The sequence below is a fragment of the Scomber scombrus genome, chromosome 9 (genome assembly GCF_963691925.1).
Source record: "Scomber scombrus chromosome 9, fScoSco1.1, whole genome shotgun sequence".
Lineage (NCBI taxonomy): Eukaryota > Metazoa > Chordata > Actinopteri > Scombriformes > Scombridae > Scomber > Scomber scombrus.
Window position 1 is genome coordinate 19,206,934 of NC_084978.1, and position 24,063 is coordinate 19,230,996.

General features: G+C 39.7%; 2 protein-coding genes across 2 annotated transcripts in view; both read left to right on the plus strand.

The window, feature by feature from the left end:
• col23a1a (collagen type XXIII alpha 1 chain a) overlaps positions 1 to 13,665 on the plus strand; it is a 113,793-nt gene extending 100,128 nt beyond the window's left edge. Inside the window, 23 exon segments of the mRNA XM_062426062.1 lie at positions 1,861 to 1,935; positions 3,157 to 3,273; positions 5,690 to 5,716; positions 5,856 to 5,882; positions 6,014 to 6,067; positions 6,161 to 6,220; positions 6,540 to 6,584; positions 6,708 to 6,785; positions 6,950 to 6,973; positions 9,256 to 9,300; positions 9,439 to 9,483; positions 9,781 to 9,861; positions 9,952 to 10,005; positions 10,586 to 10,660; positions 10,765 to 10,791; positions 10,883 to 10,942; positions 11,050 to 11,121; positions 11,214 to 11,240; positions 11,355 to 11,408; positions 11,591 to 11,677; positions 11,892 to 11,984; positions 12,771 to 12,809; positions 13,615 to 13,665. Of these exon segments, the coding sequence (XP_062282046.1) occupies positions 1,861 to 1,935; positions 3,157 to 3,273; positions 5,690 to 5,716; positions 5,856 to 5,882; positions 6,014 to 6,067; positions 6,161 to 6,220; positions 6,540 to 6,584; positions 6,708 to 6,785; positions 6,950 to 6,973; positions 9,256 to 9,300; positions 9,439 to 9,483; positions 9,781 to 9,861; positions 9,952 to 10,005; positions 10,586 to 10,660; positions 10,765 to 10,791; positions 10,883 to 10,942; positions 11,050 to 11,121; positions 11,214 to 11,240; positions 11,355 to 11,408; positions 11,591 to 11,677; positions 11,892 to 11,984; positions 12,771 to 12,809; positions 13,615 to 13,665 (1,317 nt within the window).
• Positions 13,666 to 19,509: 5,844 nt separating this feature from the next.
• rack1 (receptor for activated C kinase 1) lies at positions 19,510 to 23,575 on the plus strand. The gene is made up of 8 exons (XM_062425488.1): positions 19,510 to 19,730; positions 20,193 to 20,364; positions 21,241 to 21,388; positions 21,995 to 22,090; positions 22,316 to 22,426; positions 22,718 to 22,858; positions 23,125 to 23,235; positions 23,463 to 23,575. The coding sequence occupies exons 1-8, from the start codon at positions 19,622 to 19,624 to the stop codon at positions 23,526 to 23,528; spliced, it is 954 nt and encodes a 317-aa protein (XP_062281472.1). The 5' UTR covers positions 19,510 to 19,621; the 3' UTR covers positions 23,529 to 23,575.
• The last annotated feature ends 488 nt before the right edge of the window (positions 23,576 to 24,063 follow it).

Genomic DNA, 24,063 nt, shown 5'->3' on the forward strand with positions numbered 1-24,063 from the left:
GGCTTGATTTAAAACAAACTCTTCAGCTCCTAAGACTACAGTAGTTGTGAATGAGGTTTGGCTTGGGGTTATTTTTTCGTAGATACAGAGATAGGTTAGCAAATGAAAAACTGTTGGTTTCTAAATAAAATGTTAAATGATTTTTTTCTACAACAGCTGAGAGTCAAAGCTCCTCAGTGTCCAGTGAGCCTGAGTAGATAAAACATAGGCCAGAGCGATCATCCCCATGTAGAAGCTCACTCATCACCTATCTCTGATTTGAACATCATGGACTATTTCACCCCTAACTCTTTAAAATGGAAAGAGTATATGTGTGAAAACAGGAAGCAGCCATGAATCTCTGTCAACCTGTAACTTCCTGTCAATCCATCATTTTCAGTGCCTTCTTCAGGCCGGATCTGGTTCGTGGGCAGATTACAAGCATAGGATAACAAGGCCATTAAAACATAATCAGTCAGACATTATAGAAGCACCAAGAACATTTACAACATGTCTAAAGGTCAAATGTAGTGTTGCATCATTTTTCAAAGCAAAAACCAAAGTGGGTAGCCATTGTTCCCAGTCTCCATACTGTCAAATCAATATAGAGGAGAATGTCACTTGTTTAGGTTCATCTGGTGACTGTATTGAAAGACAAAGCCATGATGGTAGTTTCATCCCTTGCCAAAGCCCTCTATTGCTTCTCCTAGAGCAGCTACAAAAAGGCAATGGTTACACTGGGCTCTGAGGTTGAATGGCTGTTTGTCTTAGTATCAGCTTATAGTCTGATGAGAATGAGGTATAGGGGAAGCTCACTGTGAAACAACTTATTCTCTTTTGAGATGTTTAAGGATCGTATATGTATGTGGTCTCCACGGTGGGAACTGTGTGAATGAGTGAATGTGACAGTGGAGAGAATGGGGTGTTAAGGCATAAAGAGAAGAAGGAGGGGTTTGCGGTATTGGAAAGAAACCTCAGCTATCCAGCGCTCACCGCAGCCTGTTAACAGAAACCTCATGAGCAGACGGGCATCTCTCCTTCTTACTCTCCCTCCTGCCCTCCTGCTGTTCCTCCTCCCTCCTGTCTTAGATCTTTTCTCCACCCTTCCCTCCCTTCTATGTGTTTTTGGAGGGAACTCAACCAGAGAGGCAGCGCTAGGCTCGCTGTCTGGCAGCAGACGAACTTTACTCCTTTCAGCTTGACAGACAGTCGTCACAGTTACTGTCTGTTGGCTGGAAAGAGCCACGCCACCTCTGTTTGGTTTGGTTGCAAAAGGAGAGATGGGAAGATGTTAAATAGAACAGACACACACCGTTAAATACATATTTGAATGGGAGACCCAATATATAATTTGTGAACTGGCACAGGGGGCAATGACTCTGGACTTTTACATCTACTCTTGTGTCTTGCGGTTATTTTAATCTATCCCATTATCAACTATATTGATGGTAAGTTGCTCACCTTTCCCTTTGTCGCTTCCTTTCTTCAGGGTCTGCCGAGCTCGCCCAACGCATTTGCAGGGCTGCACAGTAATCAGATTCTCACAGTCAAGGTTTGTCCCTCGTAGCAAACTGTTTCTCAGTCCTCCCAGCAACCACCTCTCTCTGCCAAGCTGCTGATCTGTCACTATCCCTGTGGTCACTGAAGAAGAATACTCCTTTTAAGCTTTCTGTCATGGCTTACAGGCCGCTGAACACTCATCTGTTTTTCCCACAGCAGTTGTTCCTCCTCCTCTCTTCTGGACTATCACAGTTAACAGTGTATTTCTGATTTCACTACTAATTTATCTTTTTCCTCTCCTCTCCTTTCTCCTTCTCTTTACACTACTTCCTTCCTCTCTGTCTTTCTGCTTTTTTCCTTTCTGCATGTCTTGCACCTCAGATGGTCTTTCCCCGATATGACCATGGCTTTCTCTCTGGAGACCAGTCCAGCAGCTTTCAGAGACGTTTTCTGAAGGTAGACAACAACTAAGGCATGTGTGCAGTTTTAACACTTTAACCCACCACTCTTATTCAGGTGCATTTGCAAAAAGCCATACATCTCCCTTCTTTTTCCCCTTTTCCTTTTTTCCCACCATTTCTGAGTCATGTTGTTTTTAATTGATTTCATGTTTCTCATCATTTCTCCTATGTGTACTCGCTTGCGTAATTGAATTAACATGACCTATTAGGTGAAATTGTGTGTATAAAAGTTCCACAGTATCCAAATTATTAAATCAGGGACATATCTTGAAGGATGAACCACACGCATTTTAGAGCAGCTCAAGAAATGTGTGCTTCTCATTATGAGGAGAATAGAAGAGCTGTGTTGGTGACAGTTTAGTTAATAGAGACATCATAATTATCATCGCAAGGAAAGAAGGCTTTAGTCTGCTCTAAGGCCTTGGTAATATAATTTTCATGAAAGCGCCTGCTGTACCAGCTTGCCGCAACAAAGCAAACCATAATACACCACGTCTGTAGAGATGAGAGGGTGTAGAGGAAGTGTCACCATCTGACTGTAGAGACAACACTGCTCTTACATCCCCCCTTAGTGGTGAACCAGACTTTAAGGGCATTAATGGTTTCTGTTTGGAGTATGCATGAGGTTGGAAGTCATCAGAGAGAGATGTGACTCCAGTAAAATGTAAATCCAGTGATGAAAGGTTCTTTAATATGAGGTGACAGCGCAGTTTTTGTTTTGAGACGCATAAACGGAAAAAAAGGAAAATAAATGTAATTCAGCATGAATGTTGTTCTCAGTTAATGTGAGAGTGCATGTGTTAGCATGGGTGTGTTTCAGTTTGTGACTAAATATCAACCTGACTCATACTGGAAATCCAACTCCAAATGAAAGATTGTGTTGCTCCATATAAGTTGGATGTGTAAATATGCAATTGTTTGCTAACAATGTGTTATATCTCCCTAAAAGATGAAAATATGTCAGTGTTGTCATCATAGCTTGTTTCTGCCGCCCCCAAGTGGCCAAACAATCAATTAATGCTAGCAGGCCCAGCCTCAACTGTTTGGGTTAACAAACTCAAACAACAAACAATATTTGTTTCTACCTGTTGTTAGATGATCAGGGTTTCTGCCAGATATTTCACTTTTACTTATAGATTAATGTTGCCTGCAGGCTGTTAAAGACGTTTTTCTTCTATACGAATGAAAAAAATCATTCATCTGTTTTTCTCTTCAGGGTGACCAAGGCCAGGCCGGACCCGCTGGTCCTCCCGGTCCCCCTGGTCCCCCTGGCCCCAGAGGCCCCCCTGGGAACACCGGCAAAGATGGGCCCCGTGGTCCTGCTGGAGAGCCAGTAAGACCCTCTGTTCATTATGTCACAGTAACAAATTCACACCCACTATAGAAAACAATGCACCCATGCATACACACACACACACACACACACACACACACACACACACACACACACACACACACACACACACACACACACACACACACACACACACACACACACACTCCTCATAGTTGCTGTTGTTCTCGTCATCTCTCACTCACCCCCTTTTCCTCACCCTCTAACTGAGGTTGCACCATAAAGAATGCAGTCACTTAAAACACCTCTGTCATCAGGGGCTGCTGTCACCCCAGTTGTGTTGACCTGGTATAGTTCAACCGCAAGGGTGTGACAGAATGCAAATTGTGTTTCTGTGTGTGTGTGTGTGTGTGTGTGTGTGTGTGTGTGTGTGTGTGTGTGTGTGTGTGTGTGTGTGTGTGTGTGTGTGTGTGTGTGTGTGTGTGTGTGTGTGTGTGTGTGTGTGTGTGTGTGTCATACACATGTATAAAGGGGGAAAGGGTCCACGGGCTAGGGTTAAATTGCAGTGAACCCATATTCTCATTCTTCCGGGTTTGCCAGTGAGCTGCGGCTTACCTAAAAGCTCCCAGAATAGCAACTTTACTCCTGGCCTCATCTGTTTTGTGTAAGACAGCGGCCACAAAGCTCTGCAACACACCCCCATTCTCCCACCCTCCTACCATGATTGTGTCGCTGTGCACCCCTGAAACAGATATGGCACTGTGGCGAGTTCATGGGCAGTTTGCCTCACAAAACAATAGTTGTGCTGCTCGCCTCAGGCAGTTTACGTTTCTCAAGATTAACGTTCTGCTTCCCAGAGTTTAGTTCATATGCAGCGGTAGCTTAAAGCTGTGGTTGTAGGATAGAAGAGAGAAGGAGGCTATGAAGGTAATTTTTGTTTATTCAAGTGAGGGAATGAATGCTCTGTTACCCTCAACTGGCACAGGACAGCAAAGGGATTCAAGTGAAATATGTTGGTTTCAGAGTGGGTGATTTTATGCAGAACTGACAAAAGAGAAAGCCAGCGTAGCTCACAATATGACTCAAAACAGACGGGTTGAAGTGAAGGGGCCCGTCCTTTAACCTAGTGAATCTCAAATGTTTTTCCCAGTTGATTAAAGGCATTGCAAAACCAAAAACGGCAAAACAAAGCAGAGTGGCGCTAAGAGCCGCTGCATGTTGTGGGCAGATGTCTGAGAGTAGAAAAGGTTGAGCAGGAGAAAGTGAGCAGGCCTGTCTGTGTGGGTGTCCTCAAACCCTTGTCGTTTATAAATGTAAAGTGCAAAGAAGTACAGCTCAATAATCTCTCTATTTGCTGTTCTTCAACATATGTAAGTTCAGAATAATATTTAAGAAAATTCATAAGTGTTGAAATGTAATTGGAAATGTATCTGACATCTGAACTGCTCCTCATCCATGCGATTCTGCACTGAAAAATGTGAACTGAAAATTATTTGCAACGGTGATTTGTTTCACGCTGCTGTGGAGGAAGATCAAAAGACGAAGAGGAGGTAAGAGGGGTGAAAAGAGAGGTTAAAAGGCTGCTGGAGCAACTGTGGATAGGAATAAAAGAGGACCATATAGCAGCAGAGGAGATCAGAATGACAGTTTGTATGTGCAGTTGGAGAGCAGGAGGAAGAAAACCAGCTGGGAAACATCTTAGTAGCTTCAACTCGTTATTGTAAAATATGGGACAGAGCGGAAGGCCAATAACCTGCATTTATTACAGTGCATTGAGTGATCAAGTAAACACAACTACTTGATAGCAGAGAGTGTGTGTATCTGTGTATGAAACAGCAATTGAGAGAGAGATGGAGGGCTACAGCTGTATCTGCCATGGATGACTTCATAACAGATGTTTAGTTGCTCAGAGCGCACGTCCACCTGGTCCTCACAAACACACCCGATAGGTCTGTTTACCCAAATGAGCCAAATCACTAATGGACAGATGCCAAAAAGGAGACATGGAATACTCTATCACTGTTTGTATTAGGGGGCGCTGTGGCTTATTGCTCAGCATACGGTTATGAATCCTGGCCAGGGCTCCATAATCAAATATCAAATAAATACTATCAAATATATTTTATCAAATATGGATCAAATTTAAAGGAAAAACCAACATTAGGGGTCTTTTCTTTCATTTTGGGCTTCCATAGAATCTCCAAGTCTCTAAATTTCCCATTTATTGACCCCCTCATGCCCTGCAGGGAAGCATCTGCAGTCATTACTCTTTGATTAAAATGTTCCTTTAACTTGTCACCCAACATCACACACTCCCTCTCAGAATGGATGTTGTATGTCCATGGTCGGGTTTTTCCTGATTCAACACTGACATCTAGTGGCCATTCTGCACAGTCTTTAAAGCTGGTTTACTGCAAATGAGTACATGACTGATTTTCTCCTGTGTCCTCCTCAGGGTTTTCCAGGCCGTGATGGCTCTGATGTGAGTACAATTCAAATCCTTTTTTGTTGTTGTTGTTTTAAATCTCAAACCATCTAAGTGTCATATTATTTCTAGCTGGAGTTGATCATTTGTCTTTGTGTAGACAATTATAGTAACAATATATATAATTCTGCTTCAGGGACAGCAAGGGTTGCCTGGAAAGCCGGTAAGATTGTTAATGGATTATTAGCCATGACTTAACTATATCTCCTACTTCTTGTCTCCATCAAAAAATTCAATCACTTTGTCAATCTTGTAGCACATTTGACCTTTTATTGAACTGTTATGAACTGACAGGGAGAAGATGGTCATCCAGGCTATCAAGGACTACAGGGTCCTCCAGGGTCAAAGGTACAGATGAGCTTTACTCTTTGGTTATCAAGTCTTGCATGCTGATTATCTGAAATGTGTATTTTGACTTGTATTTTATTTTGTGTTGAATAGGGCGAGCCAGGTTTTGGAGAAAAAGGAGAGAGAGGCATGGATGGACTCCCAGGACTTAAGGTACATTTAGCAGTAGATGAATAAATAATTCGTTTTTCTTGGTGATAATATTTCTATTACACATAAAAAATATTAACTGACGCGCAAGTGGTTGAGTGGTTAGAGCGCATGCCATATACGCAGCCGACCCCGGTTCGAAACCCGGTCAGAGGTCCTTTGCTGCATGTCACACCCCCCTCTCTCTCCCATGTTTCCTGTCTGTCTACTGCTAAATAAAGGCATCTATGCCAGAAAAAATCAAAAAAATAATAAATTAACTACTGGTTGTCTCAGAGTGTTTCACCATAATACTATGTGTATGTATATGTGTATCAAACAGGGAGACAAAGGGGAAATTGGAGAGCAAGGACCACAGGGACCCATGGTATGTGTATCACATAGGGTTAAATCTCTATAATAATTGAGTTATTCTACATTACAACATTTAGTTGTTATCATCTTTAGGTGTTTATGAATATTTAGCTCATTCTTCCTGTATCTACCTCAGGGTTATCCTGGAGAAAAAGGTGCCGAAGGCTCCTCAGACATCATTGACTTCAATGGGAAGCTTCTAGATGCTTTCCAGGTGAGTAATAACTCAGTGTGAGAGAGGCCGGATTTATGGTTGCACCATAAATTCCATAGGGAATTTATTATTGGATCCCAAGTTAGAAATCAAGCCGAACTTAAACAAACCCAGAAAATAGTTTTCTTGACAAAACTGAAAATGTTGCCATTTCTTCTTGACAGGCTATCGAGACCATCAGTGTTTCGGTAATCAGCTGTTGTCTCTGCATGGTTTTGGTGTTGTGGACAGTAACTAACACCTACAATAATGCATAGACACACAAAGACTTGCATACACATAGTCTGTTTGTGTCCGCTCCTTCTCCCACCTGCCTCAAACAGTGGATCTGTTTGTCTTTGTCAATGGTTTTGTAGAACTCCTTACTTCAAATGTATTAGATGTCACTCTAGAGGCCACATCTAAAAAGAATTACTGAATGTCTTTCGTTTACTAGTCTACCAGACTTTCTTGTGTATTCATGTGGGATGAAACGTGCAGCCCCAGCAAATACAGTTCAGCTGTGCTGTTCTATCAGATAACATATAGCCTAAAGAAACCTGCTTAATCATGCAGAAAAATCAACAGCCTTTGTTACATTGCTCTGACTGTGTATTCATGCTATGTGCTTCACAAGATACATGGCTTTAACTTGCTATAGGACAGCATGGTGTTTTTTGTCAACGTACTTGTGTGGCTCCACATAACTCAGTTGATGCACAGAGGGAATGCATTGGAGAGTAAGCACTCATACCCTCCAGAGTCTCAGTTTCACATCCCTCTCTTCATACACAAAACCCTTTGATTCTACTATGTACCATGCTACATGCTAATAACAGATGTCTATCTCTGCAGTGAAGTGTGTATTTGATTAAAAACTACTATGAACCAGGTCCCCGTGGACCAGTTCTGAAATGGGCTCCTGCATGCAACACTGTAGACAGCAGCATGGGATAGTTACAAAGGAGTCGGTGAAAACATGGACATGAGATCTTATCGGACACATCTTGCCAACACGGATCTGTTGGCACCAGATCACACACGCAAGGTCTCAGCTAGAGTTATATCCACGGACCGGGAATGCTCATTGGCCACCCAACTTGTGTTATGATCCATTCACTTGTTTGTGTGAAAAGCTGCATTGGTTTCATCTGCGGAGAAATTTTAGGTGATGATGACTTTTAATGGTTTAAAAACATGCTGAAATTGTTTGTTTGTTACTATCATTTTCTTTATGTCTTTTTGTATAATTATTTGCATGAGTTCACTTTCCAATGATGGAATATCTCACATCAAATAGTTGTTTGTAAACATGTAAACACACTTTTGGTTGCCATGGCTTTAATGGAGGACAAACAAAAAGTTAGAAATTGGAAAGCAGCAGGTACACCTCCGGGAAGCAACGTGGTTTCCTTTTTTATTACTTCAAGATGGCTGAAAACTTTAGAGGGAGAAGTAACAAGTGGATATAGTGATTAAGGAGTGTGATTTAAGGGAGCTGTCATTCCTCAACCATCATAGAAGATTGCATGGGATGGATATGGCATGCATGTGAATTCTAGTTTTTATCCATAGTTAGTGTTGCATAAAGTTCCATGAATATTTAGTTTCTCCTCCTTTTGTTCAAAAGTCTCCCTGCATTAAAACAATCAACAGAATGGAAAATGATGCCAGTCTATTGTGTAGCACAAACCACATTCATTGCTGTTTTATAAGTGATGTACAATAAAATTGCTTCAAGTTGGTTGTGATCAGCGAACAGAGTGAACAAAACAAGGCATCGGCTTTGTTTACTGTCATAACCGCATTGTGAAATCCATCAGCCTAGTCGTATTGTTTTGAGTTGGCTGAGGTTCAGACCTTATGATGAAATTCTGTGAGTTCCCAGTTTTTGCACCATTGTGATAAACACTGAGCATAAACAGCCCTGTATACTATATACAATGTGTCTATGTGACAAACTAATTAAACCGATCCATATAATATAGTAATAAAACAATCTGCAGATTCGCTCAGCTCTACGGAGCTTTATAACTTATTTCAGCTCACTGTTTTGGATTTATGCCCCGCAGCCATTTCAAAACAAAAAGCTTTGATGAATTGCATGTAAGCTTCTTGTCCAGTACTGAACGGCAGACAGACAAAGTTCATGACTAGCTGGTGAACATAGTGGAGCATTCAGCTGTTAAATAGCCAAATATTTTTCTCAGGAGTTGGTAGAGAGCAAAACAGAACTAAAATGAGGATGAATATTGGACTGGTATACATTAGGGGGACACGGACACAAACCCTAACAATTACTAATGTTGCCTCATGCCTGCTAGGTGTGAAACTAAAAGTTTATGATATTAACAGGTTTCCACTGGACAGGTTATTGAAGGTGCAAGATGAATAAAGTGTAATTCAGTGTAAGATTAGACACGTTATGGAGTTTATCTGGGTATATATCTACATCATTTCCTCAATTTCTTTCTTTCTGTTTGTGCACCAGGGCCCACCTGGACCACCTGGGCCCCCAGGCCCTCCAGGGGAAAAGGTAAGGGCTTGTGAATATTCTGAACCCTCATTAGCCAACTTTTGCACTGCTATCAGCTAATGATGAGATTTGATGAATAAATGCAGCTTTTTGCAGTGTTGTTACAGCACATATTTTCTACTCTTTGTCTCCTGTCAGGGTGAGCTTGGTTTACCGGGGCCAGCAGGAGTTGATGGGGAGAAGGTATGGCTACAAAGAGGCAAAAATTACACACAAATTTGTCTACTGACAGATGCTATCATTTGTGAATAGATATATGTGTGTGTGTGTGTGTGTGTGTGTGTGTGTGTGTGTGTGTGTGTGTGTGTGTGTGTGTGTGTGTGTGTGTGTGTGTGTGTGTATGTGTGTGTGTGTGTGTGTGTGTGCGTGCGTGCGTGCGTGCGTGCGTGCGTGCGTGCGTGCGTGCGTGTGTGTGGGATATATATATATATATCTTTTCATCTACTACTCACTGTGCTGAATGTGACTTTTTGCCTTCAGGGACCTAAAGGAGACATGGGTGAGACAGGACCTCCTGGAGAGAGAGGAGAGAAGGGGGAGATGGGACTGTCTGGACCTGCTGTAAGAATTGACAGCAAACATAATTTTTGATATGCAATCAGTGAAAAATATGTAAACAATATGAGATTAATTTTGCTCTATGTGGGTCAGGGTATGGACGGACATAAGGGGGAGAAAGGCGACTGCAGACTGGATGACAACCTGGTCAGTGTAACACAGAAGTTCTTCACATTAGCTCTACATTCACTTCTATGTTTAACATGAATGCAGACACGTAAATGTCAGCAACCTAAAATGATATAACAGTGATTTTGCACGTTTTCACCAATCATGAATACTGTATGTTACTGCCGACTATTTTGCAAACCTTTCTGCTGATTTTTGCATAGCTCTTCTTTTTCTCTGGGCAGCTGTAGGTTTACATTGATATCTGTATGACATGAAAATCAGTTGGCAGGCTCCTTGCCAGTTGTGTCATTGATTACAGTGAACATCAAGGCTGTGTTCATTTTTTTTAAAGATTGGTCTTTGTGTGTCATTTACTTTTCAAATCTGTCCGCACTTAAGCTGAACACCATATAACACACAAGTTTCAAACTGAGTCATATTGATTTTCAAACCATATAGAAATTAATGGGAATCGCGGGCTGGTCAGAAAAGCTTGCAAAAATACTGGAACAGCTTTCTACACAGCTGACACACATCTTTGGGCCTGACACACGTTAAATTGATCGATAATGTGCTTCCTGCTCTTGCTTGACTCATGTAATTCACTGGTGCTCAGGTTCAGATGATTTCCCAGCCGGGACCACCTGGCCTACCAGGCCCGCCTGGAGCTCCTGGGACCCCTGGATCCATGGTGAGTTATATATTTTCCACCATACCAGTCCAGCTAGAAACGATTCAAAGTTGACGTTTGCACCCATAGTTGTCAGCACATTCACAGCTGACCATGTTTTTCAGGGGCTGCATGGAATGCCTGGTCCGAAGGTAAGACTGCAAAGCAGTGTCTAGAACCGCATATCGTGAAGGCTATGACATGTGATTGTTTGGTACTCAGTGTTCCTGTGCTCTAATGTAGGGGGAACCTGGATTTGGGATGAGGGGAGAGAAGGGGGATACTGGTGCTCCCGGATTCAAAGTAAGTGACACTGAGCCAATGCTATCATAATTAAACATGGAAATATTTAATGTTTGAAACAGGAGAATTGCGCATAATGCACTGATGATAATTAACTTTAACTCCAGGGTCTGGACGGCCACCCTGGTCCAACTGGTGCTCCAGGGTTAGTGGGGCTTCCAGGTGCAAAGGGAGATAAAGTAAGCACCTCAATAAATGTGTTTTCTACATCTTTTTATTGTCTTTTGTCTTGAGTTAGACATAATTAACATGTGTGAATATGTGTTCACAGGGCAGACCAGGCGAGCCTGGATTAGATGTGAGTTTCTCAATAAGAATTTAGATTTTGGCATTTTCAATTAAATCATTCCCAATGAATTAACTTATTTAGAAAATAAGCAGCTTTGTGAACTGTTTGTGCTTCTATGTCCAGGGTTTCCCTGGCCAAATGGGAGGGAAAGGTGACCGAGGGGAAAGAGGAGAAAAGGTTTGTGCAAAACACACAAAAAAATACGATATTTTCATTTAAATTTAATTTAATTACAACCAGTTATATATATGTTTGTTTTTTTTGTTTTTTTTACTGTATACACATAGTGTTATTTGACCTTTCTAGATGATCCTGTTTGTCTCTCATTAACACCTAACCGTTGTACTTGTCATGTGCAGGGTGACAGGGGATCAGTGGGAAAGAGAGGTCTAAAGGGCCAGAAGGGAGAGCAGGGTCCTCCAGGCCTGGACCAGCCCTGTCCTGTGGTATGTCACCTTCTACCCACACATACACACACACACACTGTAATACTTCACATTCAAACTGATTTACATCACTTTCCACTCCCATTTTACTCTAAAGATAGGCAGTACTTCCTTGTTTTCTGTTTCACTATCAGCACTGTTTCTGTCATTTCCTCTTCTTTTTTTCTGCAAGTCTCTTTTCAATGCTGTGAATGTAACTGGCTCTCGCTGACAGGGTTGCGATAAGACTAAAGATCTCTCTGTGGAAGCAGGGCTTTCTTCTCCTACTCCTCTTCCTCCTTCCGGCCCCGAGGCCCCCTGCCCTGTGGTACAGTATCTCTGACTCCTCCCTCCTCTATACTCACCATTCATGCATTAGCACTATACTGCTGTTGCTATTCTCTATTCAAACACTTGTCTGGTTTTTGTTTCTTTGTCATTTCATCAAACTCTATTTTGCACATGGTGACAGTCTCAAACCCATTTTTAGTTTTTCCTTGGAAAAACCTTCACATAAAATAAGCAGCAAAAAATTAAAAGTGTCAGTACAGGGATGTCAGGACATTGATCTGTATGATCACACACGTTGTAAATCAAATGCCTTCTCCAAATTAGTGAAATGAAGATGAGAACAATGCCGGGTTATAAGAATATCTTCTGGAGCTACAAAAAAACACAACTCCAAAAATAAAGATGTTTTAGCACTCTGTTCCTACAATTAGAAGCTTTCATATACACATCAATAGAGAGCGACTGATTCCCCCATCAACTGAAAATTGAAAACTTACCCATCAAACAATGTGTTACTTCAAGTAATGACCAATCTTCCAGATTACAGATAAAAAATAGCACATGAAAATGTAAAAACTTGACTTTTAAAGGTTTTCTCTTTTTGCCTGATATTGTGCTTCATAGTTTAGCCTCCACATTTGCTTTATTCTACAACACCACTTTGCTGATGATGAGTCCACACCTTAAACACCATTACAGTTGTTGCTGATATCTAAATGAGAAGATACATAAGTGTAAAGTTTTTTTGTAAAGTAAAAAAAGAAAAGAAGAACTGTGTCTAAGTGTACATAACTTGACATCTTCTGCTGTTCTCACCCTGCAGGGACATGACGGGCTGCCCATACCAGGTTGCTGGCACAAGGTGAGTGTCCTTTCTCCAGAAAAGCATATTGTTACCTAATGAAATGATTAGCATTTGGTCATGACAGCAGTTTGCATCGTCAAGAAATAGTAAAAAAAAAAAAAAAAAAAAGCTAACACTATCTATAATCAAGATTATCACTCATGGATTGTCAGCATTAATGTCATCGCTTGACTCTGATTTGATACAGGGGCATTTTGTAAGTATATTACAGTTTGTGAGCTTCTAATTGTAATGTGTGCACATCTGAGAACAGTAATTATTTACTAAGTTTAATACAAAGGATTTTGATTTGTTATGCTACTAATAATCAATGCCTACTATTCTTTATTTGCAGTGATGACTAACCAGCAGCATGGAATCTGTACATATTGATATGGTATATATTGCAACTAAATACGACACCGACAACCCACTCCCTTTTTCCTTTTTTTATAAAAACATTTTATATAATATATTGAGATTTTGTTTTTAAACTTGGACAGTATTATGAAAAGTTTAAACTCTAGAGATCCAGTGTTGTTGGTGCCACGCTTTTAAAGAGAAGGAACTGAACTTCTAGTGGGACTCTTTGAAGGACAGTCCCGATGACAGTGTTGGAGTGCCCAGACAGTCTAGCTGCCTTACTAACACAGTCTGACTCACTGCCTGATTGTGGTCATAAACACTGTGTGAGAGTGATGGTGTGTGCGCACTCACTGAGTCTCACAGATGGGTGCATGGACAGATGGACAGATCTCTGAGACTGTGGCAGATGGAGCAGTGTGGGTCACTGCTCTCTTCTCCTCTCTCTGTTTTCTGAAAGGAGGAGATGGCAAGGCAGAAGCTCAAACGCAAGCGTCTCTCTCAGCCTTGAAGGAGTGCTGGGCCTGGCGAAGAAAGGACACATAGACAAAGGGGGCAGATTGGCCTTTATGAAGCAGAGCAAGTCATGTAACGCCTCAGTGCCAAAGCGAACTCTCAGATCCTCCAGTATGGAAACTCTCCAGGAGGGGGCAACAGAGAACACTGCATTTCCACATTCACTTGGGAAGAGAAGACACACCTGTGGATGACGATGTTGCACAACAGCTTGAGAATCAGTTGAAGTTGTTCGGGGGTCACTAACGTCACTGGCACATAAGGAAGGATTTACTGCACAGATACATTGAACATGTTATGGTGATCTCTTGTATGGCTCTTTTGTAAAAGTCTTCACTAATTAAATGCATGGTCATAACAAGACACAGAGTTGTTTAGCATCCTGACAGCTTATATGACTGACTTTTGGTCCCTCATTGAAACCTCAAACGACAGTAGATTTATTTTCATTTGCAGTCTTTACTAGTCTTTCCATTTTAACCAGCCACTCAGACAGAGTAAGTAAGTCTACCTTTTTTAAGGCTTACACTTGCAGCAGTGGTGACCTGTGTGTTGTTTTGTTTCGTTCTGTTTAATTCTTATATTGTTGTCCAGTTACATTTTGCATTCCTGTGCATTGCCATGTTTGTGGAATATATAGATAGTGAAACTTCAAAGCCATATTTGAAGGAACCATTTATAGTATTCATGATAAACCAATGTGTCAGTGTATCAACCGGGGGGCTGATCAGCTTCAACACTAGATTGGTTCTGTTTGAACTGCTTTGACAAAATGATTGCCAATCAATATTTTCTTAATTATTTCCAGTGTAACATTGACTGCTCATTATCTTTTAATCACATATGAAGACGTAATGTTTTAATCACTGTTGCCAGTTCCTTTGGTTGACAGTGAAAGTTCTTGCTGCTGACTTAAATGTGTGTCGTTTGTTTGATATTTTTGAATCATTATTAGTCATTTGGACTGAAGGACTAACATACTAAAGTATGAAATTTGAATCAAATGTATACACAACCATTATTTTTGTTTTTTGGGGGAAATTATTCATTTTTATTCAGCAATACAACGTACCACAATGGTTTTTAACTTACTTATTTTGCATTTTGTGTGTGTACTTTCTTTCAGTTATCACACTGTTTTAGTCTTTGTTATCAGATTACTTTTATTGGCATGTTTTGGTCTTTGTAATACATTTTTCTCAGATGGAATACTTTTTCGGTGCTTAAATACTTTTATGTATCTGAAAGCTCTACTCCTCATATAGTTGTCACACATGTGCACAGATACACATGTATCATTGTTTAAACATATGTAGGAGAAAGAGAAACTGTACTTGGCTTTACTGGTTTACTATAAACTATTTTCAGACATTTTACTACGTTCAGAGCAGAGATAACATGGAGTCATTATTATTCTGTTAACATGAACGCATTCATAGAAAATGGTATACATTTTCTTAGTGGGCATCTGTATATTCTACATTAATATAAGTTGCACTTTTTGATACAATATTAATTATGGTTAGCAAATGTTTTAGTTTTTTTTGTAAAACAGCATACATGTTCAAGTTTCCACATGACATGACAGCTATCATTTACATTTTCATTGTTTCATGTTTTTTGGTAAATTATCTTGTCAACATACAGGCTGCTCAACATGTCTAATTCTACACACACAACCACACACACTGCAACCTTTGCAAATTCAAACAGGGTCAATATAAGCATCATATATAATACACAATATATATTTGAGTTGTTTCTTTTTTAGTATCATTTTGGACAAGAGCTTAAACACATGGACATGAATGGATATGTGAGTTGTGAAAAAGTGACAATGAAAGATCCAAATCTCTTTTTTTGAGCTGATCAGGAGTGTATTTATATGCGCTGGATCTTTCACATGATTTAAATTCTTGCTTCATCTGCTATTCCGATAAGTTAATTTGTTCAACTGCTAATGTAGGAAAACTGCATTTCACTTACTGAATCCAGAAAACAAACGCAGTGCATTCATATTGCCGACTTCCTCTTAATTAGAAATGTCCCCCAGCTGATCTGTAAACTGCCTAATATTACAGATTATACAGTAATCATGATTTAGGCTGCATATTCCATTACTAGTTCCTGTTTAGGCCTGAAATTAGAGCAAAGTCAGTGTGTAACATAACATCTTATCAGCTTTATTTTTGCAAAGATCAGTTTACATACCTGACAAATACCAAAGTTGCAATACTGATATCAAACAAAACATTTTTTCCTATTATTGGGATGAATTTGATGTGGTGTCCCAATTAAATTTTTTTTTTTTTTTATGTTAACAGGGTCAGCGCATCAAAAATACCTGGATAGAATCACTCATTTATGAAGTTAAAGTTATTCTAGAAATGCTTTCTGTAAATGATCCATATCAATAAGCTAAGAAATAATAGCTGAAATACAAAGTTTATTTGAGTCGTGATTAAAAAGTTTGAATGAGAAGTAATGAGGCAGAATGGTTTAACTCTAAAACCACACTGTCCGTGGCATTTTTACTGCAAGCTGATGGTTATCTGTCACTTAACATTATTACATGTGTTTATTTCTTTTGCAGATTCTATCAGTTTCAGTATTAAGGTTTATTGGGGGTCCGTACATGGCACAGTGTCTGCATACAGTTTGGTGTTTGAGCGAATCATATATCGCAGTATTAGCATTGACGTTGTGAGAATGTTGTTTTGGTTGTGTATCAGGTTGTAAAGGAATTAAGCTATTTTTGTAATTACTTGTCTAAACATGTATAACGTGAAATTTGGTGAGCTAAACATGCAGACTGAAATAAACTCTCCAGTTTTATGGTTTCTCTTTTCATTAAATCATAATTATAGAATTATTTCTGAAGTATACATTCATTTAACATATTAGCAAGCCTGTCTTTCTTGATTTTGAGATGCTCAGTCAACGCTACCCCATGCTCCGTATACAAAAAGCACAATGACATAAAATATGCATATAATTATTTAGAAAAGTCATCACAACCTCCAGTGAAAAATGAATTTGGTCAGAGGTGCAATAAATAGAGAGGCTATAAAATAAGTTCAAATTAAACCAAAAGAGATAATACCAGAAACTCAACATTAAAGTTGATATCTCTACACAAATAAGAAAAAATTACAATCAGAGGCCAATACATCATAATTGTTGATAATACAAGTGAAATAACTGCCCTGCTCCATTGTATGGGTGCCTATAAAAACTACATTCAGAATAAACCAAAGCTACATTCAAATAATCAGAGTACAGACATTAGTGGAAAAGTCACCAGATCTGATGCGTTCTGCTGAATTTGTTGATCAATTTGTTACTGTTGACCTCTGACCTCCCTGCAGAAAGCTCCAAATCAAAAGAGCATTTCATTAACTTAAACTAACTTCACACAAGTTAGTTTAAGTGTTCTCGTCCACATGGTGTTAGTTATGGCATCACTGTTTTCCTAATAGGCTGCCTTGGACCATCTGACTCAAATATGCCTATTAGAGGGACAGATATTAGTTTGTTAGCTATCAGGCCAGTACAGATATGTGCTCTTGATTTCACAAATGTAATCAAACTCATGCAGAGACATTTTCTCAAATCATTTTCGTATGTCCTCCGTTGTTACAGTTGAATGAACTCATTGTTGTCTAAAAGTCAACAACAGGTTGCACAATTGGTTGCAATTGAACACTGGGACAACAGCATGCAGCATTAACATCTGTTTACAACTCTGACTTGCATATTTTTAACTTCAAATAAAGCTAGTTTTAACAAATGATCTTATACTTTATTAAATTCTATTAAATTGGTACCACATGTGTTATAGTCATGGACCAAGATGGGATTATATACTTGAGTTGCATTCATCTATATGTTTAAGTTATGTCATAGGTAATCAACAGCTACGCATAGCATGCATTCAAAATGTTTAAAAAAGGATTATTTGAAAAATATCCTCAATTAATTAATGAGAAGATGGCTGCATTGCTGACATCATGATGCAGATTTCATAAACAGTCAATCTTAACAGAGGCAATATAATACGTTTTTGATCTAACTATTGTCATTAAACCTTGTGTGTTAATAAGAAAGAATTGCCTTCTAAACTCCTGTTTCGGCAAGTCTAAAAAATATACTCATTACACATAATATTGCTAATGGTTTTAAAATGATAATTTTGGATATACTGGCTATACATTTCCTTTTTTCAAAGTCTTTATTTCACCTTATGATAATTATTCTTGTAGGAACAAGAGCAATGCTTTCCTATCAATAACAGTACAAAAACCTTAGAAAAAAGGCAAAAACAGCTGGCTATCATAACCATAGACAAACATAGACATACAAAGGGTCAAAATAGCAAATTCCTGCTTAAAATTAAACAAATAAATGCCATTAATTGTTGTAGCCTTGATCGTTTATTTTCAATAAAAAGGGAGAGCAAAACAAACAAAAAATAAAACAAAAAAATAACATTTTTGGTCACAAGACAGGATAAAACACACAAAACTGAGAGACAGCTTGACAGTTTGTCATGCTGACATGTATAAACTTGCACCTGTTAAGAAAAATAATTCTTAAATTAATTTACTAGGTTAACCCATATGATATAACCTAAGACACATAATGTATTTCTTTAGATAGAGCAGGCTATCTAAGTAAGCTAGAATTTTAAATGTAGTCAAATGGCAGGATATTGTTAACCAATTATGCAAATTCGGCCAAAACTGTGATGTGAACATGAATAAAAAAGAAATTTACACCAACCTCAAACTAAAACTTGATTTCTGCAGTACTTCTTTAGCCCTAGGAGCAAATTAAAATTTGATATGAAACAAACAAGCTTTTAAAACACAACACATCGTTAAAGATGTGACCAGTGTTTTCCAACCTTTTTGTCTTTTGACATCTTACAAAAAGCAGTGTGTAGTCTGGGTCACATTTCAGTTGTTCACAGCTCCATCAAAGTGATTTTCCCCTTTAAACTTCACACATGGTTTCATTTCAATAGCTAAATGTTCAAATGATCCAATATTTGACCAGGAATCAAAGACTATGGGAAGACCAAAAAATAAAATTAGATGTGTTTATTTTTTCTTCTTTCCTCTCATTAATCATCTCACGACCCCTCAGATTTATCTGGTGTCCTTGGAGGAGCCCGGCCACTAGGTTGAGAACCACTGGACTAAACTAGTTAACTGTAAAGTAGTTTAAACTAGCTCCACCTCCACCAGCTAAAACACTAACATGCTGCTTACACACTGATACTTCGGTATTAATAATCTAATGATGTCATATATAATAATATGTCAATTAGAGGGACCAAACAACTACTTTTACTGTAATACTTAATTAAAAAAACTACATCAAGTTGATAATACTAATGTATATGAGTAGGGTTTTTCATGCAGCAGTTACACTTGTTGCTTGGTGATATTACTTAGCCTAAATAATGATCTGTACTTTTTCTATTGGAATAGTAAAAATTAGCTACTTACAGTATTTATTTATTGTCTCTTACTTTGACTTTTATGTCATCTATGAAATCGAGAATAAACTTTTTTTTGTAACATTTCTTATCACTGATGAGCACCTGAGCAGTGTGTAAACCTGAAAGCACCAGTTATATTCTCTGTGTGCTGTATGCTGTCTAAATGTACAGACTCGGTTGAATTCAAGATCATAAAACATCCGCAGCTCATCATTATAATAAGAATATGTCTGGTTGATCGCGGTCTTTAGCTTCCTGCAAGTGAATACGCATGAAGTCCACAACTCCCAGCATCCTCTGCGGGCCGCTCACCCCTCATAGTTATTGCATCCGGGTGTGAACTTCCTTTTCCTCTGTGCCCAGATGCGATGAGGACCTAGGTTACCCTGGACCTCTGAAAAATCCGAATCCATCCTTGCAAAAGGCGCCACCGAACCTCGCCAAAATGACCGAGCAGATGACAGTGAGGGGGACCCTTAAGGGGCACAGTGGATGGGTCACCCAGATCGCCACTACGCCTCAGTATCCCGACATGATCCTGTCGGCGTCCCGAGGTGAGGCTTCCCCCGCCGGTTCTGCCAACATGGCCGGGGTAGCATTAGTCAGCTAGCCGGTTGGCTGCTGTAACGTAAGATAAACGACGCTGAGTGTGTGAGTGACACAATAAAGATGTATAAAGAGTGAGGACGGTGTATTATGTTGTCGTTTTAGTTTGCTAACCTGTCAGAAAGTGCTCAGACATTGTAGAATAGACGCTGGTTAGCCGAGCTAGCTAAAACTACCTAGCGTCAAATGAAACTCAGCCTCAGATACACATTGCATGTTTGACACGTGTAATAACACATAGTGAGGTGACATTTGTTGAAATCTGATTATATAGAGCCTGCTGACCAAGTGTTTGACAGTGTTCACCAACTATGTTAGCACTGCATGCTAATGTTCAAACTTATCTGCTCTTTTCCTGAATGATATCCAAACCAGGGGTAAACACCTAAACTGCATATTGTTATTTCCAGACAAGTCTATCATCATGTGGAAGTTGACCCGTGATGAGACCAACTATGGCATCCCCCAGCGCTCCCTGAAGGGTCACTCTCACTTTGTGAGCGATGTTGTCATCTCTTCTGATGGACAATTCGCGCTGTCCGGTGCCTGGGACGGGACCCTCCGTCTGTGGGACCTCACCACGTAAGTGCAGGGAGTGGACATCGCTTTACTACTCGTCAGGTGGTCGTATACTTTTCTCTGTAGCCGATGGGGTGTGTACTTGTACAATACCTGTGGCGCTGCAGGTCAAAGTAAAGCAGGAGTCTTTTTAATGTGAAAGAAATTGAAGATAGAGTCTGATATGACCTCCGATCTCTAGCTTTTGCAGGAAACATAATCACATATGTTGTAAAACGTAATACTCTTTATCAGGACCTGGTGAAGCTCAGCTGTAGGATTCACACATTTTTGTGACTCCAGTAGCAGAATTACACCAGGTCTGAGTAAAGAGAACTAAGTTGCTGATAGAAGCAGACTTAACAGTGTTGATATTGCATCAACTTGATGCATCTCAAATGAGTGGAAATGTAACAGATGTTAAAGACTATCAGGGTTTACGGCAATATGGCTACATCTCTAAAACATGTTTAAATAACTTTGAAAGCAGAAATCTGATTATTTTTTTATCATGATAAATGAAGCACACATAAAAAAATATTTTTGACTCAAAATTGAGATGCTCCCTCATTTTCAAAACCACCAGCGAGTCAGCTGTTAATGACAATGTCTTTTATCAGCACATGCCTGATGGGACAATGTTTGATTTCTTATTTTACCCTAGATATGATGCATTAAATGGTACAAGCACATTCTCCAGCATTAACTTTCACAGTGTATACAGAGAAAAATGACAAGAGAGAAAGTAAAGTGGAATCTTGAATAAGTGTGTAGCTTTTGGAAGGAGGCACTAGTTTGTACCCAGTTTAGCTGTAGTGATGGTGAATCCTTCGATCTACTGGGATGTTTTAAGTTTTGTAACAGTTTGTGCTAAAACATTTTTGTTTGCTGTTTCCCCAGTGGCCTCACCACCAGGCAGTTTGTTGGCCACACCAAGGATGTTTTGAGCGTTGCCTTCTCTGCTGATAACCGCCAGATTGTGTCTGGCTCCCGGGACAAGACCATCAAGCTGTGGAACACTCTCGGAGTCTGCAAGTACACTATCCAGGTGAGCTGCTCAGTCCTGTTGCTTCAGTCAGCGGAGCCAGATTTTAGTTGATTTAACTGTTTAGTGACCTTTGAATACAAAGCTGTTTATTTTTTTAACAAGTATGGAAATTGGGCTTTTCTAGTTTAGAGTTTCTCCTCAAATATAGTTCAAACTACTGTCAAAAGGAAATATGCTGCTCACCCAGCCATCAGTGGAAACATTATTGACAACAGTAAAGTTTGATACCCTGTATTACCTTAATGATATTCAACAAATGATTGTGACCTTTTGTTGAACCTGTGTGTATATTTAGGTTTCATTTGTTAAAGAATGAGTAGGCAAAAACTTAGCTGTAGACATCCATGTTTTTCCCATGGCTACTGGCTGTGTGCCGCCACCGGCCCCAGCATCAAGATCTGGGTAAATAACTTACTGTTGAATACCTCCTGAGCAGTGTGTGGTGAATTAAAGTTGATGTGTAAAGTGCGGTGATGAAACTTCCAATGCCAACTGTATTCTTTGATGATAAAGAGGCTGTTTCTGAGCTCTATCTTAGACCTATGTGTACCATTGTTTTAATGATTTCATCCTGTTATTGAGTTTATGAACCTCTTCACTTTGCAGGATGAGGGCCATTCTGAGTGGGTCTCCTGCGTGCGTTTCTCCCCCAACAGCAGCAACCCCATCATTGTCTCTTGCGGCTGGGACAAGATGGTCAAGGTATGTTTTTGTTTTTTTTCAAAACCCTCAAATTTGGCCAACACAGAACAGAAGCTGATTTAAAACTGTTTGTTTTGCTCAATGATTTGGACAAATAAGCATGTATTATCTAAGCCTCTTACTGATGAGAAATTGTTTGAGGGCATAACTCACAGCTTTATAAGATCTATGTACTACCACCATACTACCATGGGTGTGATGTAGTGTTCCTGTTGTTGCTCGTAGGTGTGGAACCTGGCCAACTGCAAGCTGAAGACAAACCACATCGGCCACACTGGCTACCTGAACACAGTGACTGTCTCTCCTGATGGCTCCCTGTGTGCATCTGGTGGAAAGGTATGATATAAAGTTTTATTGTGGACTGCTGCAGAATGATTTTTGATATTTTCCTTTGAACTCAATTGAAGCACCAGTTGGAAATCCAGCTTGCAGGTTTCAGCAGTGATGAAAACTTTATAAACATCTGTTTAACATTGATGATAAAGAGGCTGTTTCTGAGTGTTACCTGCACGAAAATAGATGAAGTAAAAATGATTATGCAACTAACTCTTAGTTATCTGTTAAGAAGTGTGTACATATCCTAGAAAACAACAATATTAAATCACTTTTTCCCCTCTTTCCATTCAGGATGGCCAGGCCATGCTGTGGGACCTGAATGAGGGCAAGCACCTCTACACCCTGGACAGCGGTGACACCATCAACGCCCTTTGCTTCAGCCCCAACCGCTACTGGCTGTGTGCCGCCACCGGCCCCAGCATCAAGATCTGGGTAAATAACTTACTCTTGAATACCTCCTGAGCAGTGTGTGGTAAATTAAAGTTAATGTGTAAAGTGCGGTGATGAAACTTCCAATGCCAACTGTATTCTTTGATGATAAAGAGGCTGTTTCTGAGCTCTATCGTAAACCTATGTGTACCATTGTGGACTTTCTGGATGCATTCATTTCGGTTTTTGATCCTTTGCTCCCTAATGTGCAGTCACTAATTGCTCTGTGTGTGGTGTTTGTTTGTTTTTTTTCCTTTTTACTCATCCAGGATCTGGAGGGCAAGATTATTGTGGATGAGCTGAGACAGGAAGTGATCAGCACAAACAGCAAGGCTGAGCCCCCACAGTGTACTTCCCTGGCATGGTCTGCTGATGGACAGGTAAAACACTCTGCTCTCTTGGATCTTTCAGTCCAAACATCTGGCTACTTTGCTAGTTGGTGTTGATGCTTAATCCCCGGTGATTATACCCATTCACTTAAAACTCTGATACTAATGGTGACAGTCCTGCAAATATGAGGGGCACTAAAGACATCTTCAATATTAACAGATTATAGGTCTGTAAAATCAATTATCAATGTTGACCTCTGTCCCTCTATTTCTTTCAGACCCTGTTTGCTGGCTACACTGACAACCTGATCAGAGTGTGGCAGGTTACTATTGGAACCCGATAAGAACTTTTCATCGAAGAAGCTTTGAATAAAAGACAGTTTGAAAAGAACGTGTGTGGTGTGTTGGCTTCAACACTTGATGGTCAATTCAGTGATTCTGACAACCACAAATAAGAGATTATTTCAGGTGCAACTTTTTTCATCTTAAACTTTTTATTGTATATCATCAGCAGGGACATCAAAGCACTTAAAGCTAACAAAGAAATAATCCAAAACAAGAATGAATAATGGAATTGGTTGAAAATAACATTTCATGTGTCAAGGGGGTTGATAGGAAAAAATAAAATCCCCAGACTGGCAGAATTGGACATGTAACTTCATATGTAAGAACACCTGAAAAGGTATGGTAATGTGTTACCCTTGCTGGAAGAGGCCACTGCCATCAGGGAATACTGTTATTGAAGGGGTGTAATTGGTCTGCAATATTATTTAAATAGATTGTACATGTCAAAGAAGCATCCACATGAATCCTGCTTTGGAAATGCTCAGACCCAGTCCTCAAGCCATCACAGTTTTGGTCGTGCCAAAGTCGTTCAGA